The sequence below is a fragment of the Chaetodon trifascialis genome, chromosome 5 (genome assembly GCF_039877785.1).
Source record: "Chaetodon trifascialis isolate fChaTrf1 chromosome 5, fChaTrf1.hap1, whole genome shotgun sequence".
In the NCBI taxonomy this organism is placed as follows: domain Eukaryota; kingdom Metazoa; phylum Chordata; class Actinopteri; order Chaetodontiformes; family Chaetodontidae; genus Chaetodon; species Chaetodon trifascialis.
In genome coordinates, this window is record NC_092060.1 from 14,023,926 (window position 1) to 14,047,877 (window position 23,952).

At 45.1% G+C, this 23,952-nt stretch overlaps 2 protein-coding genes across 2 annotated transcripts; both read left to right on the forward strand.

Moving 5' to 3' along the window:
* Positions 1-6,690: 6,690 nt before the first annotated feature.
* On the forward strand, positions 6,691-16,345 carry fhdc2 (FH2 domain containing 2). Its single transcript, XM_070962669.1, has 12 exons — positions 6,691-6,805; positions 7,957-8,547; positions 8,649-8,710; positions 10,572-10,674; positions 10,945-11,030; positions 11,287-11,387; positions 11,716-11,786; positions 12,004-12,111; positions 12,596-12,666; positions 13,156-13,273; positions 13,412-13,576; positions 13,687-16,345. Exons 2-12 carry the CDS (start codon positions 8,065-8,067, stop codon positions 15,637-15,639), a joined length of 3,321 nt encoding a protein of 1,106 aa, XP_070818770.1. The 5' UTR covers positions 6,691-6,805; positions 7,957-8,064; the 3' UTR covers positions 15,640-16,345.
* A 1,836-nt stretch (positions 16,346-18,181) lies between these two features.
* On the forward strand, positions 18,182-21,907 carry rhogd (ras homolog gene family, member Gd). Its single transcript, XM_070962600.1, has 2 exons — positions 18,182-18,236; positions 18,863-21,907. The coding sequence occupies exon 2, from the start codon at positions 18,892-18,894 to the stop codon at positions 19,465-19,467; it is 576 nt and encodes a 191-aa protein (XP_070818701.1). The 5' UTR covers positions 18,182-18,236; positions 18,863-18,891; the 3' UTR covers positions 19,468-21,907.
* Positions 21,908-23,952: the final 2,045 nt, after the last annotated feature.

A 23,952-nucleotide genomic window follows, 5' to 3' on the forward strand; every position in this document is an offset into this window, starting at 1 on the left:
TGGTTGGACGCCCCCTCCTGCAAATTCAAGACGAGACAGGTGTCTCCAAAGCCTTCCAACCATTCAACAAGCAGTTCACTTTCCAATTTCACCAGCCTGTCTGAGGCACAAATCCCCATGATATATCAGGCTTTGGGTACACAGACAACACTTGTTAGTAGCATCAATTGTTGTTGGTTTTAGTCTTTTCAGGGGATTTGTCGACAATAAGAAAAATGAAAAATATCAACAAGTTATCCCTTTAGATATCTATTGACAGTTCCTTCTGTAAAGTGCCAGACTTTTGGTTATTTGTCATACTGAAACATATGCATCCATACTCCATGAAGGGACAAAAAAGGAAAAGTCTCCAAAAAGTATTCAGAGTCTCTGTAACAATATAAAAGTCTTTGTAATTGTCATTTCATCGATCTTCAGGCCTTGCAGAATCTCACTATTTTTATGGACCTAGGGATGAAAGGGATAAGAAGGGGTGTGGTTTGTCCTAAGTATGACTTGTGTGTGTTTTGGTGTGTATTTCTTTGGCTGTAAAGGACAGAGAGGCCATGCTATTGACACCCTGCTAGGACCTTTGATTTAACATTATGAAAATCTGAACCACTTTCACATTTTCTAAAGCAAAGAAAGCACAGAGTGCACAGAGCAGTCAGTGGAAACTCAGTCGTGTCATTAGTGTGAGTGCAAAATGGGGAGTCGGTTGAACAGGGTGTGGATATTTGAGTGAGCTATACAAATACTTTAAACGGCAAATATTCACTTAGGACGACATAGATTTCCAGATACGTATTGATGGGATAGTAAATTTCCATGGGCATCGTTTTTTTCCCACCCATCACTCACTGCTATTTAGGGTCTCTGTCAGCTACTTGGTAAGTCGTTTAGATCCCCTTCAACAGGTTGAGTGTTTAATGAAGGCTCAAAGGGAGTGATCGGAGGTAATAGTAGGTAATCATACTAATTGGTGGTGATCGCAGTGTTTCTAAAGTGGTATATCTGTGTGAGTAAACAGAGGCCTGGTTCTTTTCAATGAGCTCAGCCAGAGTGCTCTCTCTGTCTCACAGCACAGCCTAGCAACAGCCCGTCCTTCCATTTTACTGGGTTTTGACCAAATAACTCAGCTGGCCATCGCAACTCTGCATTGGTCACTCATCCTTTTGTTCCCCCTCTTTTCTCCCTCTGCCAAACATGCCAGATCTCCTTGTGTCAGGGCAAGAGGAAGGAAGGGAGAGAGGGTTTGCACGTGATTTCCAGAGAGTAGAATGAACCCCATGCCGTCTTCCTATTTATCTGACCCACATTAAGTCATTTCTCCCCTATTATGCCCCTCTCCATTAATGCGTTGAGATCATCTGGCCAGTGTAAATGTGGCAATAACTGCTGTTGCTTCTGACATTGGTGTTACTGTCACATTTAAGAGGACTGTGGACCTTTGTGTTAAAGACACAGCATAAACTCAGCAACACCTAAAGGAATACTTTGACTTTATTCAGTTAGATGAGAAGATCAATATCACTCTCATGTCTTTACGCTACTTACGTTATTACTGCTTATATGACAAATACTAATATTTAGCTACAGTCAGCAGCCAGTTGTCTTAGCTTAGTATAAAGCTTGGACCAGGGGGAACAGCTAACCTAGCGCTGTCCAAATGTAATGTACAAAAAACAATCATGTCTTGAAGCGAAGATAACAGATGGCTGTGATTTGATATTACATGGGTATCAATTTCCTCAACTAGCTCTTGGCAAGAATGAAAATAAGCCTGTTCACTAAAATTTTGAACAATTTCTTCACACTATCACACAAGATATGCCACTGATTAATTCCTGCCTCCATGATGACGTGTGCCCCAAATATCCAGTCGCTCGCACAACTGCCCCAGCCTCCAAAGGTTTCCCCACAACACAAGAAACTGGGCTTGAGGCTCTTGGGTTCTGGGGGCCCAAGGGTGCCTTGTTTTACCAACAGCTCCAGTGCTGCGCAAAAGGCAGACCGCATTGTTATGCAACAGTTTAGTGAGGATGAATAGGTTTCAGCGCAGGCCAAGTGAATGCCAGTGGAAATGCTGGGAAGAGACTAGCAGCTAGGTTAATCCCAGAGGGAGTCCCCTTGGGCCCTGGCCCTCATAACTCCTCCGTGTTTTCCTTTCAGCCTTAAATGTGTTGGTTGAATGTCTATCTGAGCCAGGGGGTGGCAGAAAGGAGGAGGACGGGTTCTGTGGGTCCAGCAGCAGAGTAGGCTGGTTAATCCCTGTATCCCCAACACAAGGGCCAGCCAAAACTCTGGGGGTCCCTCCCCCTCATTTTCTTACTTTCCTAACCTCTCAAGTGCTAATCTTCTCTTAACTTCCTCTCTCCTCTCCTCTCCTCTCCTCTCCTCTCCTCTCCTCTCCTCTCCTCTCCTCTCCTCTCCTCCCTGCTAGCATGGCTGCCCTCAGGCACTGAGCCAACAGTCCCACTGTCTCTCTGTGGGTGACATCACTGGTTGGCACAGAGATGCTGGGGGAGAATAATTAGGTTTAGATGGTTGAAGTAACTGTGTGTCTGTGTCTCTGTGTGTGCGTGTGTGTGTGTGTGTACGTGTGTGTGTGCTGATGTAGAATGGAATTTGCACGGCTTTACTCAACACGAAGCACGTAGATGTTACGATCAATACTCAAACGGAAGTGAAACAAAATAATGCATGTGAATGCTTTAATTGCGAGGTTTTATACAACACAGGTGAAATAAATCATGCTATTATTATTATTTACTGAGTTCACGCAACAAAATGCAACATACTAAACCCTCTTGAACACTAAAACCTTTGATAAAATTGTAATATATATTAATGCCACAGAGACATGAAATGAACTGTGTGGTTAGGATTGGAGTGAACTGCGATGTGGGGAAGAAGAGCAGGAGGCCCTCCTTTAATAACTCACTATAGACTCCATACATGACCACCCCAGCAAAGCCCATCCGTTCACTGCCCTTCGAGCTATATACACAGCCTACTTAGGGAGAAGCCTTTGTTTGTACGACGCGCTTTGTCAACCTCTATTTAGTGGCTTCTTTACAACAGACCCGGCCCTTTGAATATTAACTGTGTGATCACTCTTGCCACACAAGCAGACGCTCAGGACCCCCTATCTTTGCAGCCCAGCTCCCCTGCGCTCTGCTCCAGGGCTTTGTGCCCAACCACAGCTTGGTATACAGACTCCTGTGGTCTCTCATCAGCCTATTATGGAGAAATGTAGTTTCCATTGCCTTGCTGACATCATTTATGAAGCGTTTGATTCATTTCACATGTGAGGAGACTAAACCGTGGATCAAGAAATCAGAGGAGTCTTACATTTCCCCCAAAAAGAGACAAAGAGATGGAAGAAGAGAAGGCAAAGAAAAGGGTTGGTTTGTCTGTGTCGCTATATGTCACCGTGCCATTGTGAGCCTCTAGTGGAGTGCGACTGTAGTTCTGACTAGTGTAATGACCATAGCAGCTGGGGCAGGAAGGCGACCGAGGGTGGGAGAGTCTGGGCTAGAGGTTTTGCAGGCCAATAATCCCCTTTATTGAGTCTCAGGAAATCCTAATTGGAGTCGGAAGTGGCTCTAGTCGCCAGATGTGCAAAGACAAACAGAGTCGACCCAACCCCCAAGGACAACTGACCACAAACACCTCAGCCTCCCTTCCACCCTGCTGAGTTTAATTCACAGCACACACACACACACACACACACACACACACACACACACACACACACACACACACACACACACACACAATACGCAAAGACAACTGACCACAAGCATCTCCACAAGCATCCCCTCCATTCAACCTGGGGAATTTAACTTTATCACAACACAGCAGACACACAGATGCGCGCACTCACGCATGCAGCGCTGCAATCGTTGTGACAGGAGACAGCTTGGTAAACAAGCAAAGCGTCAGCTGTGCACTTAGGACAGTCTACAAAAACAAAGAGGTACAGGGTTCAGTTATGCCTCTTGTCTGCTCTGTCAGTCGACGATAAAGCAGGAACTGTAGCCAATATAGCTACAAAGGTGCATAGTGGAAACTCTTTGTGTACAGGGAGCCTGAAAAAGAGCCGAAATAAAAAGGAAACAACTTCTTAATAGCTATCTGACAAGTTGATGAATACCCCAAAAAGTGAAAGCTTCCACAGATAGCTCACAGCGTGTTTTCCTTCCTCCTCAAAGTTTGACTCACAGCCCTCTCATCTTTCTGTCTCCATAATGTTTGTATCATGACCTGTCTGTGAACCCCTAAAGCCCCACTGTGCAGCAGCAGCATGTGGAAGCCTCTCTTTGCATCTCTTACTATCATTTGTAACATATGTATGTGTGGGAGGCGATATACACAAAGTTCTCGTGTATGGAGGAGTCGAGTGCATCTGTGTGTTTGTGTGTGAGAGACTTTGAGAAAAAGAATGAGGCCAAGAGTTTTTCTGTGTTGTCTGTCTCTTGCTGTCTCTCCTTATCAGGCTGGCAGTCTGGCCAAAGCCAGAGATCCTTGTCAGACTGTTCTGGATAACTGCACGTGATCTGAGTGCAGCTGGGGAACCGCGAGAGATCTGAGGAAGCTGGGTTTGATTAGGAATACCTCCCCAGACCTGCTGTCCCCGTCTGGGATCAGACCCAGGTGTGTGCAAGCATACACATACACTATGTCTATGCATGCGTTTATACCCCCACAGAGCCGCAGTCACACTGACCCATTTCCTCCACCGTGGCTGAGACCCAGAGGCAGACCAGACTCACTAGAGGCAGAATAACACTAAGCCCCCATACGATTCTATCAATAGTTTCACATGGAATAGTTTTACAGTCACTTTTACCAGCTATATAAATGGAGCATCTGGGCAAAAAATCTATCGTATTGATTTCCTTACATCCGGATTCAATTCTGCCGTGTGAAAAGCCAATTTCAGCAGAGGTCACTGTATAGAATCTGATCACCGTAGCAAAAGTAAAACAAATGCCATTTTTGTGTGTTTGTGTGTGTGTACCTATGAATATGTGTGTGTAAGATAGAGGAGGAAGGAGCTAATAGCCTTCACCTTTACGTAACCCCCTCTGGGATTTCAAAGTGAGATTAAGGAGAGATGGTGAAGGGCTAACGTTTGCTGCATGGCTGCAAACACCCCACCAAGCTAAGGGTGGAGCTTCTAAAGCCTTGCTGCTGCTGGGGTCTCATGTGTTAATTCTTATTTGAGAGGAAGAGGTAGCAGGTTTCCTCCAGGCATCAAAGAAATGTCACGCTTATGATCCACCAATTTTGAGAGGTTTCCTTGAATGCTGGATCAAGGAAAACTGCTACCTCTCACCTATGCAGCACAATTTAACTTAAATACACGGATTCTCCCTCACTCGCTACAGGCCCACACACACAAATCTTACACATGAACACCCTCATGCACATTCATTCATTGAAGAATGGGCCATGTGAAGCACAGGCTCTGAAGCCCACTGTTATGCAAAGGGAGAACTGGCTGGGAGTGGGCCTGTAAACACATCACAGACTGTTTTGTCTCCTTGCAATTTAACTTTCTTGGTGAAACAAGTGAGGGATGCCAAGTTAACTCCTTCCTATTCATTAATCACTGTTGCAATGTCCGTGTAGCATGAATGCTGGCATAATATGTGGAATTGTGCAGGGTCGTTCGGGGCCTTTATGGACTATAAAGCTGCCGTCTCTCAACAGTGGCATTTCCTTGTATTCTGAGGAGTGCACTGTACTCTGAGAAGTGAGTGACTGAATAGAAAGTGAAGTTTCCTGAGAGAGGTTTATTCTGGCACAGATACACTATAACATGCCCTGCTGCACAGGCACAACAATAGCCAGATCTTTGGGGTCGTAACCCCTTAATTACAACAGAGCCCAGAAGTGATGACGACTGCCTGTCAGCGTGGCCTGTGAAAGGGGTTACCTGAGCCGGACTCGGAAGCACCAGGTGACACGGGCCAGGAGCGCACCAGTACCTTGGATGAAAGGTCGGTGTTATGGGTCCACATCCTAGCACCTGGGCCATGTCAGCACCCTAGAGGGACTTCTGGTCTCTTGGCTTTCACCTATGCCCCGCTCTCGGTTCAGGGAGGAGACGTGGACATCTTTTCCCATGTCTGATAGCCATCTGCTCCCTCTCTCAGGTTCTCAATAGCATGCTCTTCTTAGCCTGATCAAGGCCTTCTGCACCAATTAGAGATCACAGTCCTGCCCACTGTGATGATAGCTTGAAACGGAGACTTATCAAGTTGTCAGTACAACTCCTGACAGCAAGCTTTCATGTACAATCGTATCTGGACTTGGCAAACATTATTATACGAGCATAATATGAGGTATCAAGGTTTTCAAATCAATTCCTAGAGGAACATAAATCTGAGGGTTAGTGATTGTGTTGAGGATCATAAACACTTTCATTGAGTCTTTTTTAAGACACACACCAGCTATCCAGTCCCATCACATCTTCAAAGTCTGAGAGTGGGCAACAGTGAAGATCGAGTGTGCTCTGCCACCTGAAAACCCTAAATCCGCCCATGGGAAAACTGGGAGGACACAGCTAGGCATATCAGCGTGCGAGTGCGCGCCTGCGCGCTCCCGCTGAACTGTGTGGAAGTTTCCGAGTTGAGGAAGACAAGAGGTCTGGAGCGAGTGGATCGGCGCAAGTCACCGGGATAAAGGAGATACAGCAAACAAAAAGCTGGGATGGAGGCGAAGGTTTATTATAGTTTCCTACGAAATTAAGCCGCTAGCTCGTGTTGGTGTCTGTGCGGTGACCTCACCGCAGAAGTGGAGCCGTCAACGGCAGGTAAGTGAAAGAACTTCACTGGGTTGTCCCCAATTAGAGACATGAGAATGTTTTATTAACCTTTAATAGAGAAATATATTTAAACTTCAGTTATAGCAGAAATTCACAGGGATAAACCAGCGGGTTATGAGAACCGGTTTTAATATCTTAAACAAAATGTCAACATGAAAAAAGTTTCCCATATCTCCTGAAAAAGTTGTCATAGCTGACGTTAATTTAGCGTTTTTTATTTGATTGACTGAACTCACTCCCCCCGTTACGTCTCATCCTTCCGCCGAGTTCCTCAGCACTAGCATTTTCTGGAAAAAGATTTTTTTGGCTTGTCAGGATCCAGCCCTCATGAAATGATGGAGGGTGAGATCACCGGCGGCGGTTTTTGCAGCGCGCTCGTGCGGCGCTCGCAGGAACAGCCTCGCGATGAGACGCATCCCTGCAGCTTTTCCCAAGACGCGTGATTCATGTTAGCAGCGCGAGGGAGGACGAGAGGATGTGTTCCTGGCCAAACGCAAAGCCATTTCTCGATTAAAGACTTTCCCTTAAACCAGACACCTGAAACCTCTGACTCATTCCTAATTGCGTTACTAATCCTGTCTAAAACTTGCTGGTGCAAGTGTGTGCAACCAGCTTTCAGGTGTTAACCTCCCATAAGGACGGGAAGGATATTTAAAGTCAGGATTTCTGAAGCTGCAGACCCCTCTATTTCTCTGCTTTGTGGTTAACTGTGCATCTCACCCTGCCTGTGGTGTCTCCATATATTCTAATTAGAAGGGAGATGGTGGTGGAGGTGCGTGTGCATGCAGCGAGGTGAAACTGAACAGGATGGGACAAGCTGTTCAAACAGCCTGCAGAGGGGGAGAGCTCATCTTGCTCAGCTAGTACTTTCCCCACAACGCCTTGAACTTCCACAGAAAGTTGAACCAGAGGTTACATTTTTAGCTCCAGCTACTTGTTACACCAGTCAGAGCACAGAACTCGAGTTAATGAAAGGAGAACTAAGGCCAGGTGTCAGTAAGCTCAGGTGAGGTCATTGGCCTCTGCTAAAGCTGCCTGACAGGCTTGCTGTTGCAACACTCTGGGACAGCGTTGATCTCCTGTCTCCTTTTGTGCTCAATAATGTCTGAGATAAGCTTTTTTGTTGTCTTCTTTCCAAGGCTGGAGTTATTGATGGACCTTTGAACTCGATCTTACTGGAAAGTGGAGAGACGTCACCGACAGCGCGAGCAGAGACTCTTCAGCCTCTATCACCCCTCACAGCCTCTATGCTCATCAACCTGACTGTGGCCATCAAGGAGTCTCGTGCCTTTCATGGAACACAGCTTGCCCTTCCCTCCGCTGCCCCAGACGCTGTGGAATTGACAGCCATGGATTCGCGTCCGATGCTGGTCGCCCCTCTGCCGCCGCCTCCCCTAGCGCCTCCGCCACCTCCGCCTCCACCCCCTCCTCCGCCGCCCCCACCTCCGCCGGCGCCCTCCTCTTCCTCCTCGCCGTTCAGCCGGGCAGACAGTGCCCGTCGGAGCCGGCTGAGGAAGCTGAACTGGGAGCGTATTCCCAAAGAGAAGGTGGAGGGGAGGAAGAGTGTGTGGAGCGGGGCGGCCCCGGGCGAGGACGAGTTCCCCATAGACCTCCATTCTCTGGATGAGCTGTTTGGTCAGAAGGACAGCAAGCCTCAGGACAGAACCAGCACCCTGCGACGCAGGTCTGCTCTGCTGCGCTGCAGATCCCCCCAGGACAGCTCAGAAGAGGTCAGCTCACAGGGGTAGCAGTGGTATTTTTAAGCCATGTATACAGATGGTGAGATTTCTTGAACTTTTCTTCCACTTAATTGTCCTTCGCCTCTTTACAGATCACCCTGTTGGACTCCAAGCGCAGTATGAACATTGGAATATTTCTACGCCAGTTCAAGATGTAAGCCTCTTTATTCTTAACTTGAGATGATTAATCAATTAGTTGATCAAACTTGAGGATGTGCAGCTTGAGGATGTCTGTTTGGTATCATAATAAATTGAATATCTTTGGGTTTTTCAGAAGTCACATTAAGCTTTGAAAAATTTCATTGGACAGCCTTTTCCCTATTTTTTTCATAGACAAAACACTTGATTGGCAGACTAACTGATAATGTAAATAATCTTAAATTACAATTAAAAAAACACTCTGGCACACTTGAACAGTGTCAGCTTTTAGCTTTTCTGTCTGCACTTGCTGGAGTGTCAGTCAAAAGTGAAGACAGTTTTAAGAGCAGGAAACAGAAGTGTGTTCAACTGTGCCCAGGGGAACAGCACTTCACTTGAGTTGAACTGTGCAGAGTGTGGCCATACATCAGAGGTGGGTGGGTGTCGGTGTGTGTGCAGAATACAACAGAAGTGTGAAGAGCAGAGAGGATGGCTGGTGTTGGGGAGGGGATACAAGTATATTGCAGGGGACAGGTGCAGGGGAGGGAGCACCCTGAGCAGCAGGACTGGGGGTCTTGTAGGAGGGTGGTGGGTTAGTGGCCGGGTATAGCCCTAAGAGTCAGAGTTGACACCTGCTGATACCCTTAAAGAGTGTCTAATGTTAAAGCAACCCCCCATGGAGACAGACCCCACTGGTGGCTTGTCATATTCATCCATCCCCTGAATCCTGTTTAGCATGTTTTCCTGCCTCAAACACAGCTGCACTTCTTATAATGAGTCTGGCTGTTCCATAATCGTTAAAACCCACGTACATGCAGTTTAATGCCCGATTCACGCTTCGATGGTGAAAACCGTGAAGCGTGCAGCATTTGCAGGTAGACATAACGAGGAAGACGTTGAAAAGAAGTGCTGAGTCTGCTGTATCGTCGTGCCTCCACGTGTGCATGAAAGGTTCACGGTGGTTCAATTGTGCGGCTCTCAACTGAAGAGCTGTTCTTTCCTAAAACCAGATCTGTCAAGACTTGTAGGGAAAGCCATTATGTAAAAACAGCCTCTTGAGTACACAAACATTTGTCTCGTTGGGAGCTTATTTGCCCTCTGTTCCAAACACAGATGGAACTACTGTTGAAATGTGGGTGTAGTACGGATCTGTATTGTCAGACATCAACATCTGAGTCGTCCACTCCAGTGTTTCTTTATTATGGGATAAGTCTATTTATAGGCTATTTAGGTCAGAATTTGTTTTCAATAGAACTAGTTGGGGCAAATAACACAACACACAATAAGAGGGTTAAACCACGTCTCCGTTTTGATGTTCTCATGAAAAATACTTTATTCTCAGCCAGCCTTAGATGTCTTCATAGACAGACCCTGAACTGTGTGTCACTGAATAAAATATGGATGTGAATGTTGAGCTATGAATAAGGAGAGTATGTTAGGGGATAGAAGCCACACACAGTAGCATGGACATAATGTATGATGGGGGGAGGGGAGAGGAGAATAGAAAACCGCTGGAATAGAAGACAGATGTGTCACTCAGAGGAAGTCAGTCATAGGTCAGACCGTCAGCTCAATTCCTGCTCCTTCACCTTGACATCCCCAAGGCCTTTCCCCGCCATGTCTGCTTCTTATTTGCCCAGTGGATATGCCACTTTGTGTCGCCAGTGTGGCGTCAATCAACAGTCTCTCCCCAACACTCCGACTGATAAGAGCGGGATAAGCCTCAATACTGTGTGATCAAAGCAAAACAAAGAGCTGATACTGCTCAGAACATGACTTTTCTCAGGGTGGGTGTCATGCTTTTTTTCAGGCCTGAAAACCCCATCGCATGTTAACAGTGGCGTCGTATCAAAAGTGTGTTTTTTTTTTTTCTTCAGGCCTGCTAAGGAGATAGTTGAGGATATCAGGCGGGGTGCCGGGGACCGTTACGGAGCTGAGAAGCTCACAGAGCTCTGCAAATTGCTGCCTGACAGTGAAGAGGTAAAGTGCCTTTTTTTTGACATACAAATACAACAGTGACAATCCCCTCCCTTCCCCTCCCTCTACTCTCATTCATCATCTGGCTCTGGTTAGAATGATCAAAAGTTTGCCATTACACCATGTCGTATGATGTGGTCTGTTTCCAGAGAGGGGCCACACTGAAAGATATTGGAATTGACTGTTAACGCCATGTTGGTTTCAGTACTCCAGATTTTTCTTCTTCAATCAAAGCTGCTTTCCAGATTTTACTCAGCATCTGTTCTCTCTCAGGAGTCTCGCCTGAGGAGGTTCGGTGGGGAGCGGAGCTGGCTTGGAGAGCCTGATCTTTTCATCCTGCTCTTGGTGGAAGTCCCCAGGTACACCCTCAGCCCTAGACTGGATACACTTACCAAAAACATCCCCCGTGCTTTCCAACTGATTGTTTTTCTCTCCTTGAAACTGCTCTTTTTCCTATTGATCTGCATGTGACACTTGTCCTGCTCACATGCTTCGCTTTGTGATGACGTGTGTTTGTTTGACTGATGATTGATCGCGAGTGCCTTTTTGTTTCCGTCATCACTCACTCCTGTCTATCCATTCATCTGTCCATCCCTCTCCTTCCCCTTCCATTAGTTTTCGGCTCCGTCTGGATGCTATGATCCTGCAACAAGAGTTTGACCCTGCCGTGACCACTCTGTGTGTGGCAGCCAGATGTCTGAGGGAGGCGGCCAGAGGTAACGTTGTCAGCAGGGAGTCATGTACTCCACCGCTATAAAGATCGAGGTCTGTGCTGGTGCTTTGAAATGCTCCTGTTTACAATTAGCCTAGAGTGCTAAAATTTGGACCCAGAATGCAAATGTGATGCTTAGCATTCAGATTGAGGAGAAACCTGCTATCAGTTCTGTGTGAAAGTGAAGTTCACCAGTCAGCTTGAGTGTCAGATCTTCAGCATGAAGTTGCTGACTCATTTTAAGGCCTTGAAGTCTGCTGCATACACATTAATACTCATTATTCTCCAGCCTTGAGGGTCAGTATTGAATCTCTTGTCTTTGACTCTCCTAGAACTGCTGAGCTGTCCTGAATTACACTCCATCCTTCGTTTGGTGCTGAAAGCGGGGAACTATATGAATGCTGTGAGTGCTTCTTTATTTTGTTTGTTTTCCTCTCTTTTCTTCAGCCTGACAAAGCAGAATCAGTCCTTTTATCTGTGTATAATACACCAACCGCTATTGGCTCTGGGCGTGTGTTCAGGGACGTCACTCTGACTGTGCACCTGGTATCATTGTTTGTTTAAAGTTGTCACATGTTGTGTGCGTATATGATGTTCTGACCTTGCATGTTGCTTCTCAGGGTGGATATGCAGGGAATGCCGCTGGTTTCCGTATTTCATCGCTGCTCAAACTGGCTGACACCAAAGCCAACAAGCCTGGCATGAATCTGCTGCATTTTGTAGCAATGGTAAGATCTGAAATTTAGGTATTGCAAGAAAACATCCATTAATATCCAGTCATTGTTCAACAGAGGGGAGGTGAAGTATAAGCTCTGTAATTAGACAATAAGGTAAAACAGCTGTTTATATGGCAGCCATGTCTGTTAAAATCTTAACGCTGCTTGTACTAGTTTTTGCACAAAACATCTTCATTGTTCATTTGCAAGAACAGAACAGATCTTCTGAAAAAGAGTAAACCAACAGTTCGATTTTCTCCCCCCAGGAGCGCATTAAAAAAATACATGATTTAGGAAAATAAGTAAAAACAGAGATATGTTTTTGAAAGTGAACCCTTCTACCATTTCTGACTACCGAGCATTTATAGAACAGTAGCCGCTCATAACCCTCAAGCCAGGCTGCTTCACAGAGCATATGATTTTGTCAACATTCGCAAATGACGTGTTGCTTCTTTTGAAACAATAGCTGGATAATCATTTGTGTTTGTCTCCACAGGAAGCTGTGAAAAAGGACCAGAGTTTACTGTCATTTCCCAGCCAACTAGGCCATGTTGGCTCCGCCTCCAGGTCAGTGTCTTCCAAAAACTCAGAGACCCATCAGATCGTACAGTGTGTCTGAGCGAATATACAAGCCCTGATTAATGACAGCAATACACCCGAGCAGGCTGCTAAAACAAATGTAATGTAAATCTATCGCACTCTTGTATCAGAACAAGGCGCCCAGCTGTTACCAATAGCAAGCTGCCTGAGCGAAAGTGGGTCATGACAGCACTGATACTCCAAGCCAATATTTAAGCTCTGTTGGAGAGTTTTACTGGATAGTTTCTCTACAAGGTGCCAAGGAATGACCAGCCTCATACTGCCTTTAAAAGTAAAGGATATCACACATGCACGTTTTTTGGTGCATATAAATTGACACAACTCAGTCCACTAAAAAATAATTAATGGATATTTTGGATGATTTACATTATGAGAGCTTTCTCATGACATGTTACATGGGTATCTCTGTAAAGTTCTTTCTATAATTGTGTATTTTATGTGCTTGCTTTTCTGCAGGTTGTGTGAAGAGTCTGTGTTGGAGGACTTATCCAAGTTAAAAAGCAGAGTGGTGGCCCTCAAAACAAACATCCAGACTGAGGCAGAGATTCAGCAGCACACCCAACCTTTCCTAGAGGTATTAAACATCTGTATGTCTGTAGCATACATGAAAACATTATCTAATGGTTTATAGTCAGCTAATCGCAGAATTGTTGTAAGTGGGGTTGTGGATATGCAATTCAAATCCAAATGACTAAACTGTTCCTGTGTGCAGATGGCTGAGGAGCGTCTGAAGGAGGCAGAGGATGAGGTGGAGGGCATGAGGATGTCTAGTCAGGCTTTGGTGGAGTTTTTCTGTGAAGATGACAGCACCTTCAAACTAGAGGAGGCTTGCAGGGTCTTCCATTTGTTTTGCCACCGCTTCCAAAAAGCTGTTCAGGTTAGATCTAGAAATTAATGAAAATATCTCTTCATAAAAACATATGTATTGTCAAAATGCTCTGCACTAAGAGTCACTGACAAATAAATGATTCCTTCCCTTTTCTGCAGGAGAATGCAGAGCGGGAGCTGAAGGAGCAGAAACGCCTGGAGCGTCAACGTGAGATTGGGGAAAAGCGTCGCTCTCTGGCTGTCTGCACGGGGCTGGACCTGAGCCTCAGCCTTGCCAGAGAGCCTCAAAGTCAAGAGAACCAAGATGAGCTGGAGAAACTCCTCGAGAAGAACTTGAGCTACACGTGGAGTCGACGCAGCCTGAGAAGCTCTGACTCCCGCAGGCTTTCCCAACACCTCCACAGCGACACCCATCTCCACAACTCATCGATGCTCAAAGGCTTCCCTGAGCTGGGCAGCAGCCCGACGTCGACCAGTTATCACTCTAACAGTTCCTCGGACCACGAGACCACCGCTGCGCTTTGTAGCTCCCCAGAGACTGATGGCACATGCTCCCCTGTTGACCAAGAACCAGTTCTGAGTAGAGGGAGCAGGTCTCAGCACTGTCAAACAACCAACCGCAGTTTGGGCGCAGTTCAGGACTCGCGTGTTACTACGTTTAGTCATTCTCAGCATGGACGGGGCTTCACAATCAAGCAACACGGGCCTGAGAGCATTTCTTATATACTGCAAGACCAACAGAAGGCAACAGGTCTTGAAAAAGAAGCTGAGACTTCACATGAGGCCATGGTTTCTATGACCACTGAATCTTCACCCACTTCCTGTTTAAACTCTGCTGCTATATCCACTGATACACCTGGCCTTTGTGTTAAAAGGCAGACCTCCACTCATAGACATAGGTTTGGCCTTCCAGTGACAGACAGTTCTTGTGCTGTTCAGGGTAAATCTGATGGCTCTTGTTTTGATGATTCTGCACCTCAGTCTCTTCATACAAGTGGAATACTTTCCCACAGTGACACCGAGGCTGCATTGTTAAGGTACCAGGGATCTGAGAGCCAATCACAATCGTCTGTAAATGCTCCAGAGAGGGTCCAGTCACAACCACAGGCAAGAGAGACGCCCACCATAACAAGTGCTGGGATGCCTGATGCAAGTTTAACAAAGCACACTGACACTGAAGGCGCGTCCACACCTGTGAAGGAGAACTGGATTCCCTCCAGTCTCCCGGAGTTCAGCAAATCACAGCCAGAGGAGTACTCTGACTTACCAAGTCCTGAGAGGGAGACGGCAAGGTCGTACTCCCGTGTGGGTGAAACACTGGAGTGCCACACTCTGGTGAAAGGCCTCCGGTCCTATGATGCCTTGTCACCCCCAACCTCCCCACTCCCACGACCTGCACCGAGCCTCTGCTCCAAATGGAGGAAAGAGAGGGAGGTTGACCTTCGAGAGGGGACAACTGCAGGGTCTGCTACATCAAAAGAGGAGGCGCGAACCATGAAGATCCCTGTGCGTAGTGGAATAGGGACCAAAAGGGGACTTGTGTCACGTGTGGGACCTGCCAGTAGCACGGGCATTCCCAGGGTGCGCTCCAAAACTGAGCCTATAAATGGAGCTACAACCCCTGCTAATCCAGCCACTCCCAGCCGGCTGTCTACTCCTCGCAGCATATCCATGCGCTCGTCTCCTATCACACGGCCCGCCGCTGTTCAGACAGAGGTGAAGCGCAGCAGTAGCACAAGGGAGAGGACTGTAAGTGAGCAACAGACTCCAGGAAAGCCCTCCTTAACCCGCAGGGCCTCTGACAGATCCTTACCCGAGAAAGTCTCAGGCAGCACCCAGCCAGCCTTCGTCAGAGGAACTCCTCTCCGTGTGTCAAAACGACTCGCCCCTAACTCTGAGACCCTGGTCCCCCCCCAGCCTCGCACTGCCCACAGCCCGTCCTCCGCCACAGCCAAGACCATCCGCACGGCTGTCATATCTGCCGCCCGAAACAAAACTGCCAAGACAACAAGCACAAGCACCCCTCCTGCTAGCTCTAAAATCCCCACAGCTTCACGGATACCTGGTCCCAAAATGCCTCGAGCTACTGCAGCTCAGCCGCTGTGGAGGTGATGGACGTGGATATGCTTGCACTGGAGAGTTTTTCCACACTTTTCATTCCTTTACGGATTTCAGTCTAACATGTACAGTGTGGATATTCATGAAGACTGTGAGCCATCAGTCACATCTCTGAGTCTCTAGGTTGTCTAGATTCAACTTTGTTGAAATTTATTTGGCGTTCTGAGTGCTTTAGGTTCTACGTACATGAGAGGGAGCTGCACTGGGGGCATCAGGGACACTTCATCTCATATGCTGTACCCAATAGCAGAGTAGTAGATCCTCCAAATCCTACCTCTTTTTACACTTGTTTGTGTTCTTTGCAGGCAATAGGACACCACAAGAACACCCATCTCACAGTAACTTTTCATATGTAGAACAGGTTAATTTAAATCAGTACAACAGATGCAAGTGACATTACTCTGTACAAGTGTGCTTTGAAAGAATTGTAATTTGGGACACTGTTTCATTCTGTCTAGCATGAAAAAGTAGTGTTTCTTTCTTCTGCTTTAGGAAAATTCCCAAATGTTTTGAATACTGTGACCCCTCTGCTGAGTGATCATTGTGTTCTCACACCAGGATGTCTTACAGTTCCAACTGAACGCGGTACAATTATTGAACTGTCCATCCTCTTGTTGGGAGGCCTCATCGTTCTGATGCACTTTACAAACTGAAGAAGAGGCCGCAAGAAGATGATTACTGTAATGTTTGTCATTTTTATTTTATGTCAAAAGATTCTATAACTTTATTGAATAGCATTGGTTGTTATTCACTGTATTATGTGGATTTCTAAATAAGAGAAGAATAATAAAGATCTGAATATTGGCAGCGTCCGTCTCTGAGAAAGGCGCTCAACAGTTGTATTAAAAGGTACCTGTATGTGCTGTTGAAATCTCTCTCTCTCTCTCTCTCTCTCTCTCTCTCTCTCTCTCTAGATAGATAGATAGATAGATAGATAGATAGATAGATAGATAGATAGATAGATAGATAGATAGATAGATAGATAGATAGATAGATAGATAGATAGATAGCTGTCACTTTTCAGGGTTGACACTCGTCCCTCGTCCTCATCAGTGACCGATCTTGCTTCCTGCTGTCCTCTGTCTTTCTTGTCGCCCTCAGTTTTCACCCTCTCGTCTTAACTCCCTCTTGCTGCATCTCTTGACACAGTCACCCTCATCTCTGTCAGTGGCTGTTGTCATGGAAATCCTACAGACGTCCTGGGGAATCTCCTGGCAGAATAGTGGGGTGCAAGGGTTGGGGTGGAGGGTGACTGTGGGTGTAGGGTCCCAGTGGGAATTCTCTTTTTATATGCTGCAGTGACGCCAGAACCTCTTGGGAAAGGCAATAAACCGGTGCCTCTTTGTGTTCTTAAGTGTCCGGTTGTCGGTCAGCGCTGGCCTCTTAACCTGCCGCAGTGTATAGAGGTGACATCATCAACGGGTCTCCAGGGGTGCAGGACAGAATAGTCTAAAGTGATCCCGCTTTTAGCTGCCTTCGTGTATGCTGCATTGATCTGAAAGCCACTGGCTTAGTGAGAATAATGACTTGTCTGAAGGTGAATAAGTGATATATGGCCTTTAAGACCAGTGCTGACCAAAGAGATGATCAGGTCAAAAAGACAGGAGGCAGGATTGTTTTATGGTCTGTGTATATGTGGGGTATGTGTTTATATACAGTGGCACACTGTGGCATTCAATGGTGAGAATGTAGCAAGTTCAAGAGAAAGGGTCACATCAGAGCATGAAGTCTGAGCGTGTCCATGCATTCAGACTCTGAATGTGAACAGTCTGGTAAAATCAGCCTCCCTCACATACAGTCAGGTTGACTGGAGTGTTAGATTGATAGTAAGATTAAGAGACACCATTTCAGCAGCTGGTTCTTTTGAGAGACAGGTTACACATTCTATGGGTTTTACAAGGTGTAATATATTTTTAAGTACTAATAACTGTGGCCAATGGGTCACGTTAATTGAAAATTGAGTTGCCTGATATCTTTGCTGCAGGAAACAATCTTTGTTGCAGGAATAAGCATCATGCCGAACTCCATTCATAAACCTAGAGAATATGACCTTGATGATAGGCAAAGATATGTGGGTCACTGAGGGCTTTTTCTGCAGGAGCAGTGGTGGAAAGTACATTTAAAGTTCTCCACTTTAATACATTTTTGAGATACTTCAGTGGAGTATTTCCATTTCCAGCTACTTTATCCTTATAATAAGTATAAATTTAAGTATCGTATATTGTACTTTAACTGCATATTGATTAGACACCTGCAGACTTACAGATTTAAGATTTTATATCCAAAATACATTTAAAGCATTACTACAGCTATCTAGTGTATGAAACAGTTATCACCATTTTCCCTGTTACCATGCCAGCAGATACAGCCAAATATAAAAACTGAAATTCGTATAACGACCGTGCTGCTGACTCAAATGAAAGCAGAACAGCTTAACACCGCCATCTAGTGTCACGCAAACGTCTGTCACAAAAAACTACAATTACCAGTTTGCATTGTTTCCGTATGTCGATTTCTACGTAATGGACAGCTCCCCGGATGCGGCTGTGATTGACTATACCAGGCAAAAAGAGATCGAAAGCCAAGTGGCGGTAAGTCACAAAATCCTTCAAAGTTCGCTGTTACAGCAAATTACTACTTACGAGACACATATTAGAATTAGAGAGACTTTGTAGGGTAACCTGTAGGGAGTTATCGGGCCAGGAACAGAACTTTTTGAGAAGTGGTTTGCTAATAAACTTTCAACTTGTTTGCTAACTAGCTAGCTTGTTGGCTACCAAATGCGCTAGTTCCTTAGCTTGATGCTAGCCACTGGGGGAACGCCTAGTATCAACAGTGCGAAATAACAAACGCCAGAGACTTGGCGTCTCACTTTCGATTCACTAGTTGTCCTTTGTTCAAGGACAAGTTGGATAAACTTTCTATAAGCTCTTGGTGTTAAACAGTGGACGGCTGAAATTGTAGCTAACCTAGTTATCATTAATTACGTCGATGTGCTAACGTCGGCGGCGGTTAGCTTGTCTGCTAACTGGGTGAAAATCTGTCTTACTATAAAAAAAACATGCTGTCTCAAAGTCCCCGGTAGGCAGTAGACCGTTGTCATCTAAAGTGTAATAATCACCCCCTTATCACCAGTGGTGAAAAGCTTAGATTAGCCTCCCAGAGCATGGAGCGTTGTAATTAGAAGTTACCCAGGTGCTCTTTTTTCCGTTGTCAGGTGCTGCAGCCCCAGTGGTCGTAGGCAGGATGCAGACCATAAAGTGTGTGGTGGTGGGTGACGGGGCAGTGGGTAAAACTTGCCTACTCATCTCTTATACCACCAATGCCTTTCCTGAAGAGTACATTCCCACCGTGTTTGACAACTACAGCGCTCAAATGAGCGTGGACGGGCGCACTGTCAGCCTTAACCTGTGGGACACGGCAGGCCAGGAGGAATATGACCGCCTGCGCACTCTTTCCTATCCTCAAACCAACGTTTTCATCATCTGCTTTTCCATTGGCAGTCCCTCTAGCCATGCCAATGTCAGGCACAAGTGGCACCCTGAGGTGTCTCACCACTGCCCCAACGTGCCCATCCTGCTGGTGGGCACCAAGAGGGACCTGAGGGGTGATGCAGAAACAGTGAAGAAGCTGAAGGAGCAGGGCCTGGCCCCTACCACCCAGCAGCAGGGCAACGCCCTGGCCAAGCAGATTGGGGCTGTTAAGTACATGGAGTGTTCTGCTCTGCTGCAGGATGGTGTCAGGGAGGTGTTTGCTGAAGCTGTGAGGGCAGTGTTGTATCCAGTAACGAAAAAGAACACCAAGAAGTGTGTGCTGTTGTAATAAATGGTTCCCAGATTTGGACTGTGGAGAGGGATGATGGAGATCCACAGATGCAAAGGAAGGCTGAGGAACGAAGGTCGTCATCTGGCTGCTTTGATACCACCTCCAGCAGTTAAGACTTTGTTTTCAGCTCCTCTTTTACTCCTCTCTTCCTTATTCATCTCCTGGAGGATTTCACTCCGTTGCCATCATCACCAAAGTGACTATGCCAAAATTGAGGCAACTGACCGTATCTCCTCTATTTTTCTTACATTTTAACTTTTGATATTTACACTTTTTTCCAGTTTTACATCTGTTCTAGATTTATAGCTTCTCTGCTTTGCCTTATAAAATGCTGATCATGGTTGTCACAAGCCATAATAACATCCAAACAAACCAACCAAGCTACCCTGTTTGACTGGAGAGAAGAGATCTGCCTTTGTTCAGGTGGAGAAATAATGACTACCTCATACTCTCACCTAGGTTGCATCTCACGAGTCTCATGCAGCGTCACCATCAAGATGCTTTGACTTGCCTATTAAGATGTAATAAAAAGCCAAGTAGAGGGTGAACAAGTTTTAATTTCAAGCAGCTTGAGTCCAGACAAGGTGTGAAGACTACCGGACAAATGCCAGTACCCCATAACCAGTATGCACAGATTAGAGGTTAAACTCCGGAGCTGCAGCTCCCATTGTGCTCAGTCTGGCATGTTAGAGCTGTCTGGCAGGTTGCCCTTCCAGCCTCTTGCGCTGCTCTTTCACTGCCACGCATGGAAAAGCCAGTAGGCCTTTGAAGATAAGCCGGACCCATTAAAAGCAGCCGACCATTCCTCTTCAGTAATAGAGGAGCAGGTGTCACAAGGCCTCTGCCAAATTAACCCACATTGGTACAGGACTCCTCGAGCTGACATATCAGGACGTCATGTTGTAGTACAGCTCTCCTCTGTCTACGTCTTAACTCTTGCGGCTCGCACCGAGTGCCATTAAAACATGCCTAAGAATTATTTTTTGACAGAGTGGGGTCATAGAGACTGTATTTTGTCTAATAATGTTGAATTTACTCTGTAAATGATTTTTTTTCCTCAAATGTTTTTAACCTACGAGTGCGGTTATGGCCAAAGTTGAATATATTTTTTGTAATAGCTTATGTTTATTTGATCAGTAAGATGTTTGTGTGTAATAGTTAATACTCAGATTTGATAAACCAGAACACCATAGTGCACCCCTTGTCAATTGCATTGTTGCCTTACATTTAAGGTCAACAGACTATGACCACTGCATAATTGATTCAGTGTAGCATATAATACCAGAATATGTTTAAACTGGCTTGTGCTAAGCTATATACACTTATTTTCCTTTATTTCCTTGGTTAATGGAATATCAGTTCATCTTTGAAGAAGCACCGTGTCATAGCTACCTAGTTAATATTTTAAGTAAGGACTGTTATCTACAATGTGGAAGGAGCTGTTTATTTGGTCAGGTGCCTTATCTAAACCAAAGACCATAGCAGTGCTCCTTTGTCAAGCCCAAAGGTTCCCATAGTGACACATGAGACCTTTGAATGCGGGTCCAGCCGACTAGGTTTCAGTTTTGTAGTTTTTCAGATGCTTTCTGCCTTAGTTCCTGCCAGTAAACACTCTTCTTTTTGCAGCCCTCTTTGTAAGACAGGTGCTAAACTGACATCTTGTGCAGCAAGCCTGTGTGCATTTGTGAAATGGAGCACATGAAACGCAGTGCTCGTGGCCCACAGCTCTTAACAGATTGTGGTTTACATCCCTGCAATTGCATGTTGCAGTGAAGGCAAGGCACAAGCACAACTTGCACATCGTACAGTTAGCGAGAGCTGCGTTGGTGGAACGTGCCTTGTCACATCTGAAGATTTTTATATATTTTATAAAGTATTTTTTTTAGTAATGACTGGTTGCCAATTTGTGCTTACAGCTGCCAGTAATACCAGCAACCCTTTTACTATAGTTATTTTCATTTACTCACTCGAGCAGGGTGTATTATAAGTCAACCTAGATTGTGGCCTGTGTAAAGTTTAGAATAACCGAAGCGCAACACGAGCAGGAGATTTTGTGTAACAACAGTGATGCGGTTTGAGATCTGCCAAAGGATTTGTGAAAAATTCCCAGATAGGTGTGTGGAGGGTTGAATGTAAGTGTCAAACTGTCAACTGTGGTGAGTTTTTTTTTTTTTTTTTTTTTTTTTTTTTTTTTTAATGCCATGTCCTGATTTCACTCAGATAATGCTGTTGAAGTGGAACATACACCTGTGGGCTCTCTGTCTGTGTCCCGGAGCTGTATGCTACCGTGTGCGTGGTACTACGCTTTTACACTGGGAACTTGATTTGTAGAAATCTGTTTGTAATTGTTTTATATATAACAAAAGCATATTTGTATAAATGAACTAACAGTGAAATGATTTTAAATTATGCCAAATAAAATGGTGGTTTAAACCAGATGCCATTTGATGATGGGTGTTTTTTCCATGCTGTGTGGTGACTTGACAACACATCTCAAATCTTCCACATAATCAGCGCATTACTGCACAGCTGCAAGCGAACAATGGAAGAATAAAGTCAAACTGATACGCACAACAGAACTGAGTCACACGTCTGCACTCAGCTACTTGTATTTTCAGCTCAGGAAACCACACTATGTTCCTGTGGCACACATAATTTAACTTTTTCTGTCATATTAATGCCTTTTCAATTACCACGTCTGAACACTAGATGGACACAGCCCTCTAGCTCAGCTCTGTATTATGTAGGATGGGTGCCATTCCTCAAAGCCTGTTTTTTTTTTTTTTTTCTTGCTGTACATTTGGAGTTAATGGTCTATACCCATCCAGTTTTCAGAGCCATCATTCAACTTCGCAGACACCCACAAGTTAAATCAGTTGTGCGGCTTAAAAACTCGATGTGCTGCTTACTCTGAAAAATTCCCCTGACCTTTAGGGGTGGCGGCTCTGACAAAGATGTGTTGAACTCCACCAAAGGCTCATTACAACATCACTGCAGCAACACTGAGCCCATTTCCTCTGTGGTCTGAATGTTTTACAACCACAACAATGCCGAATGCGTTGTTTACAGCCTGTATGTCTTTTTACTGCCTGGTTTTAGGGCTTGTCATATTGTTTCAGTGAACTCTGCCAAGTATAAACTGTAAAGGCATTCAGGAAAACAGTGCTGAGAGTGGTGTGATGTTTAAATAAGATGAGCAAGTGTTGCTTTCTGCTTAATGAAGGCAGGCAGATTAATGCGACTTCTCGGTTGAGGTGATCCATTTTTGGGTGAGTGATGTGTCCTGGACATATTTCAGTTGTCTCAGAAATATCCTTCTCCTGTCCTCATTCCCTTTTGTTTATAGTGCTTAAATGAGACCTGGGTCCTGTTCTTTGTCCACGGACATTTGATTGTTCATGACTAAAGCCTGGATTTTCCAGCCCTTCAGAACTCAAAATTATCTGCAGTCATAACAAAAAGGCCTTAAGTCCAAACCTGCTTATTCACAGTTATGTGAATATGATCATGACTGAGACTTTTTAGGTTGAACCCCAAAGATGAGACGAGAACATGTAGGTAATTCAGAAAAGCATTAGAATCTGTATTTATTTATTTATTTATTTCAGAATAGACTTAAACACCCGCACATGGTTAAGTACTCAGCAACATAAAATTATTTTGTGATACTCTGACCAAAAAGACATGAAGTCATAGAAACTGTAGAAAAAATATAATCTGGAAAAATGTACTAAGTGCAGTACTAAAAAAAAGTACTCAATGCAGAACTATTTCCTCTGAGACTGTAATATGTGAATTTATATGTGAATACTGTGAAAGTGGCACAGAGAGAAAAGTAAAGTAGTAAAGTACAAGTACCTCATATTCCTACCTAAGTATACTACTTGTGTAAATGTACTTTGTTACGTTCCAACAGCTAACAAGGTTTATTATCTGAACTCGGTCTTCTAATAAATAATGCTGCATCTTAATTATCACACTGGAGAGAAACTCACCAGCCGAGCACAAACATCACTAATGACATTTGCTCATAATAAATAATTGCATGACAGTAATGGAAATGTTGAAACTGTGGAAAGATTATGGGGCACAATGCAAAGCACAATAACCACATTAACGCTGCAGGAACACACACAATTTGACTTCTGTCCGTGAGTCTGTTACCCTAGTGCATTCTGGGAAGTTTCTCTGCAGCCAACCTCATTTAAGTGCTGATCACGGTTTTAACTTTCTACTCGTGTTGACTTTATTTCAAAGTTAGTCCACGCTGTCCAAGATAATGTCTTCGGTGATGAACAAATCGAGCAGGGCCCGGTACTCCACACCTGTGTTCTCTGGCAGACACCAAACTGAACGTGCGTTTGGTTTACTGTATGTAATGTGAATGCAGATGTTTTCCGTGCTGCATAGTTACACAGTGAACCCTGTGTTTGAGCATAGCAGGAGGTGAGATTTTCACCAGCAGATATCCTTTCAGTGAGT

What these genes read in the sequence shown, in the direction of transcription:
- fhdc2 (XM_070962669.1), top strand. Translation starts at nt 8,065, where the DNA reads ATGCTCATCAACCTGACTGTGGCCATCAAGGAGTCTCGTGCCTTTCAT. An exon ending in TGCTGCCTGACAGTGAAGAG is followed by an intron (nt 10,675 to 10,944) that starts GTAAAGTGCCTT and finishes GTTCTCTCTCAG; the next exon opens with GAGTCTCGCCTGAGGAGGTT. An exon ending in CGGGGAACTATATGAATGCT is followed by an intron (nt 11,787 to 12,003) that starts GTGAGTGCTTCT and finishes GTTGCTTCTCAG; the next exon opens with GGTGGATATGCAGGGAATGC.
- rhogd (XM_070962600.1), top strand. Translation starts at nt 18,892, where the DNA reads ATGCAGACCATAAAGTGTGTGGTGGTGGGTGACGGGGCAGTGGGTAAA.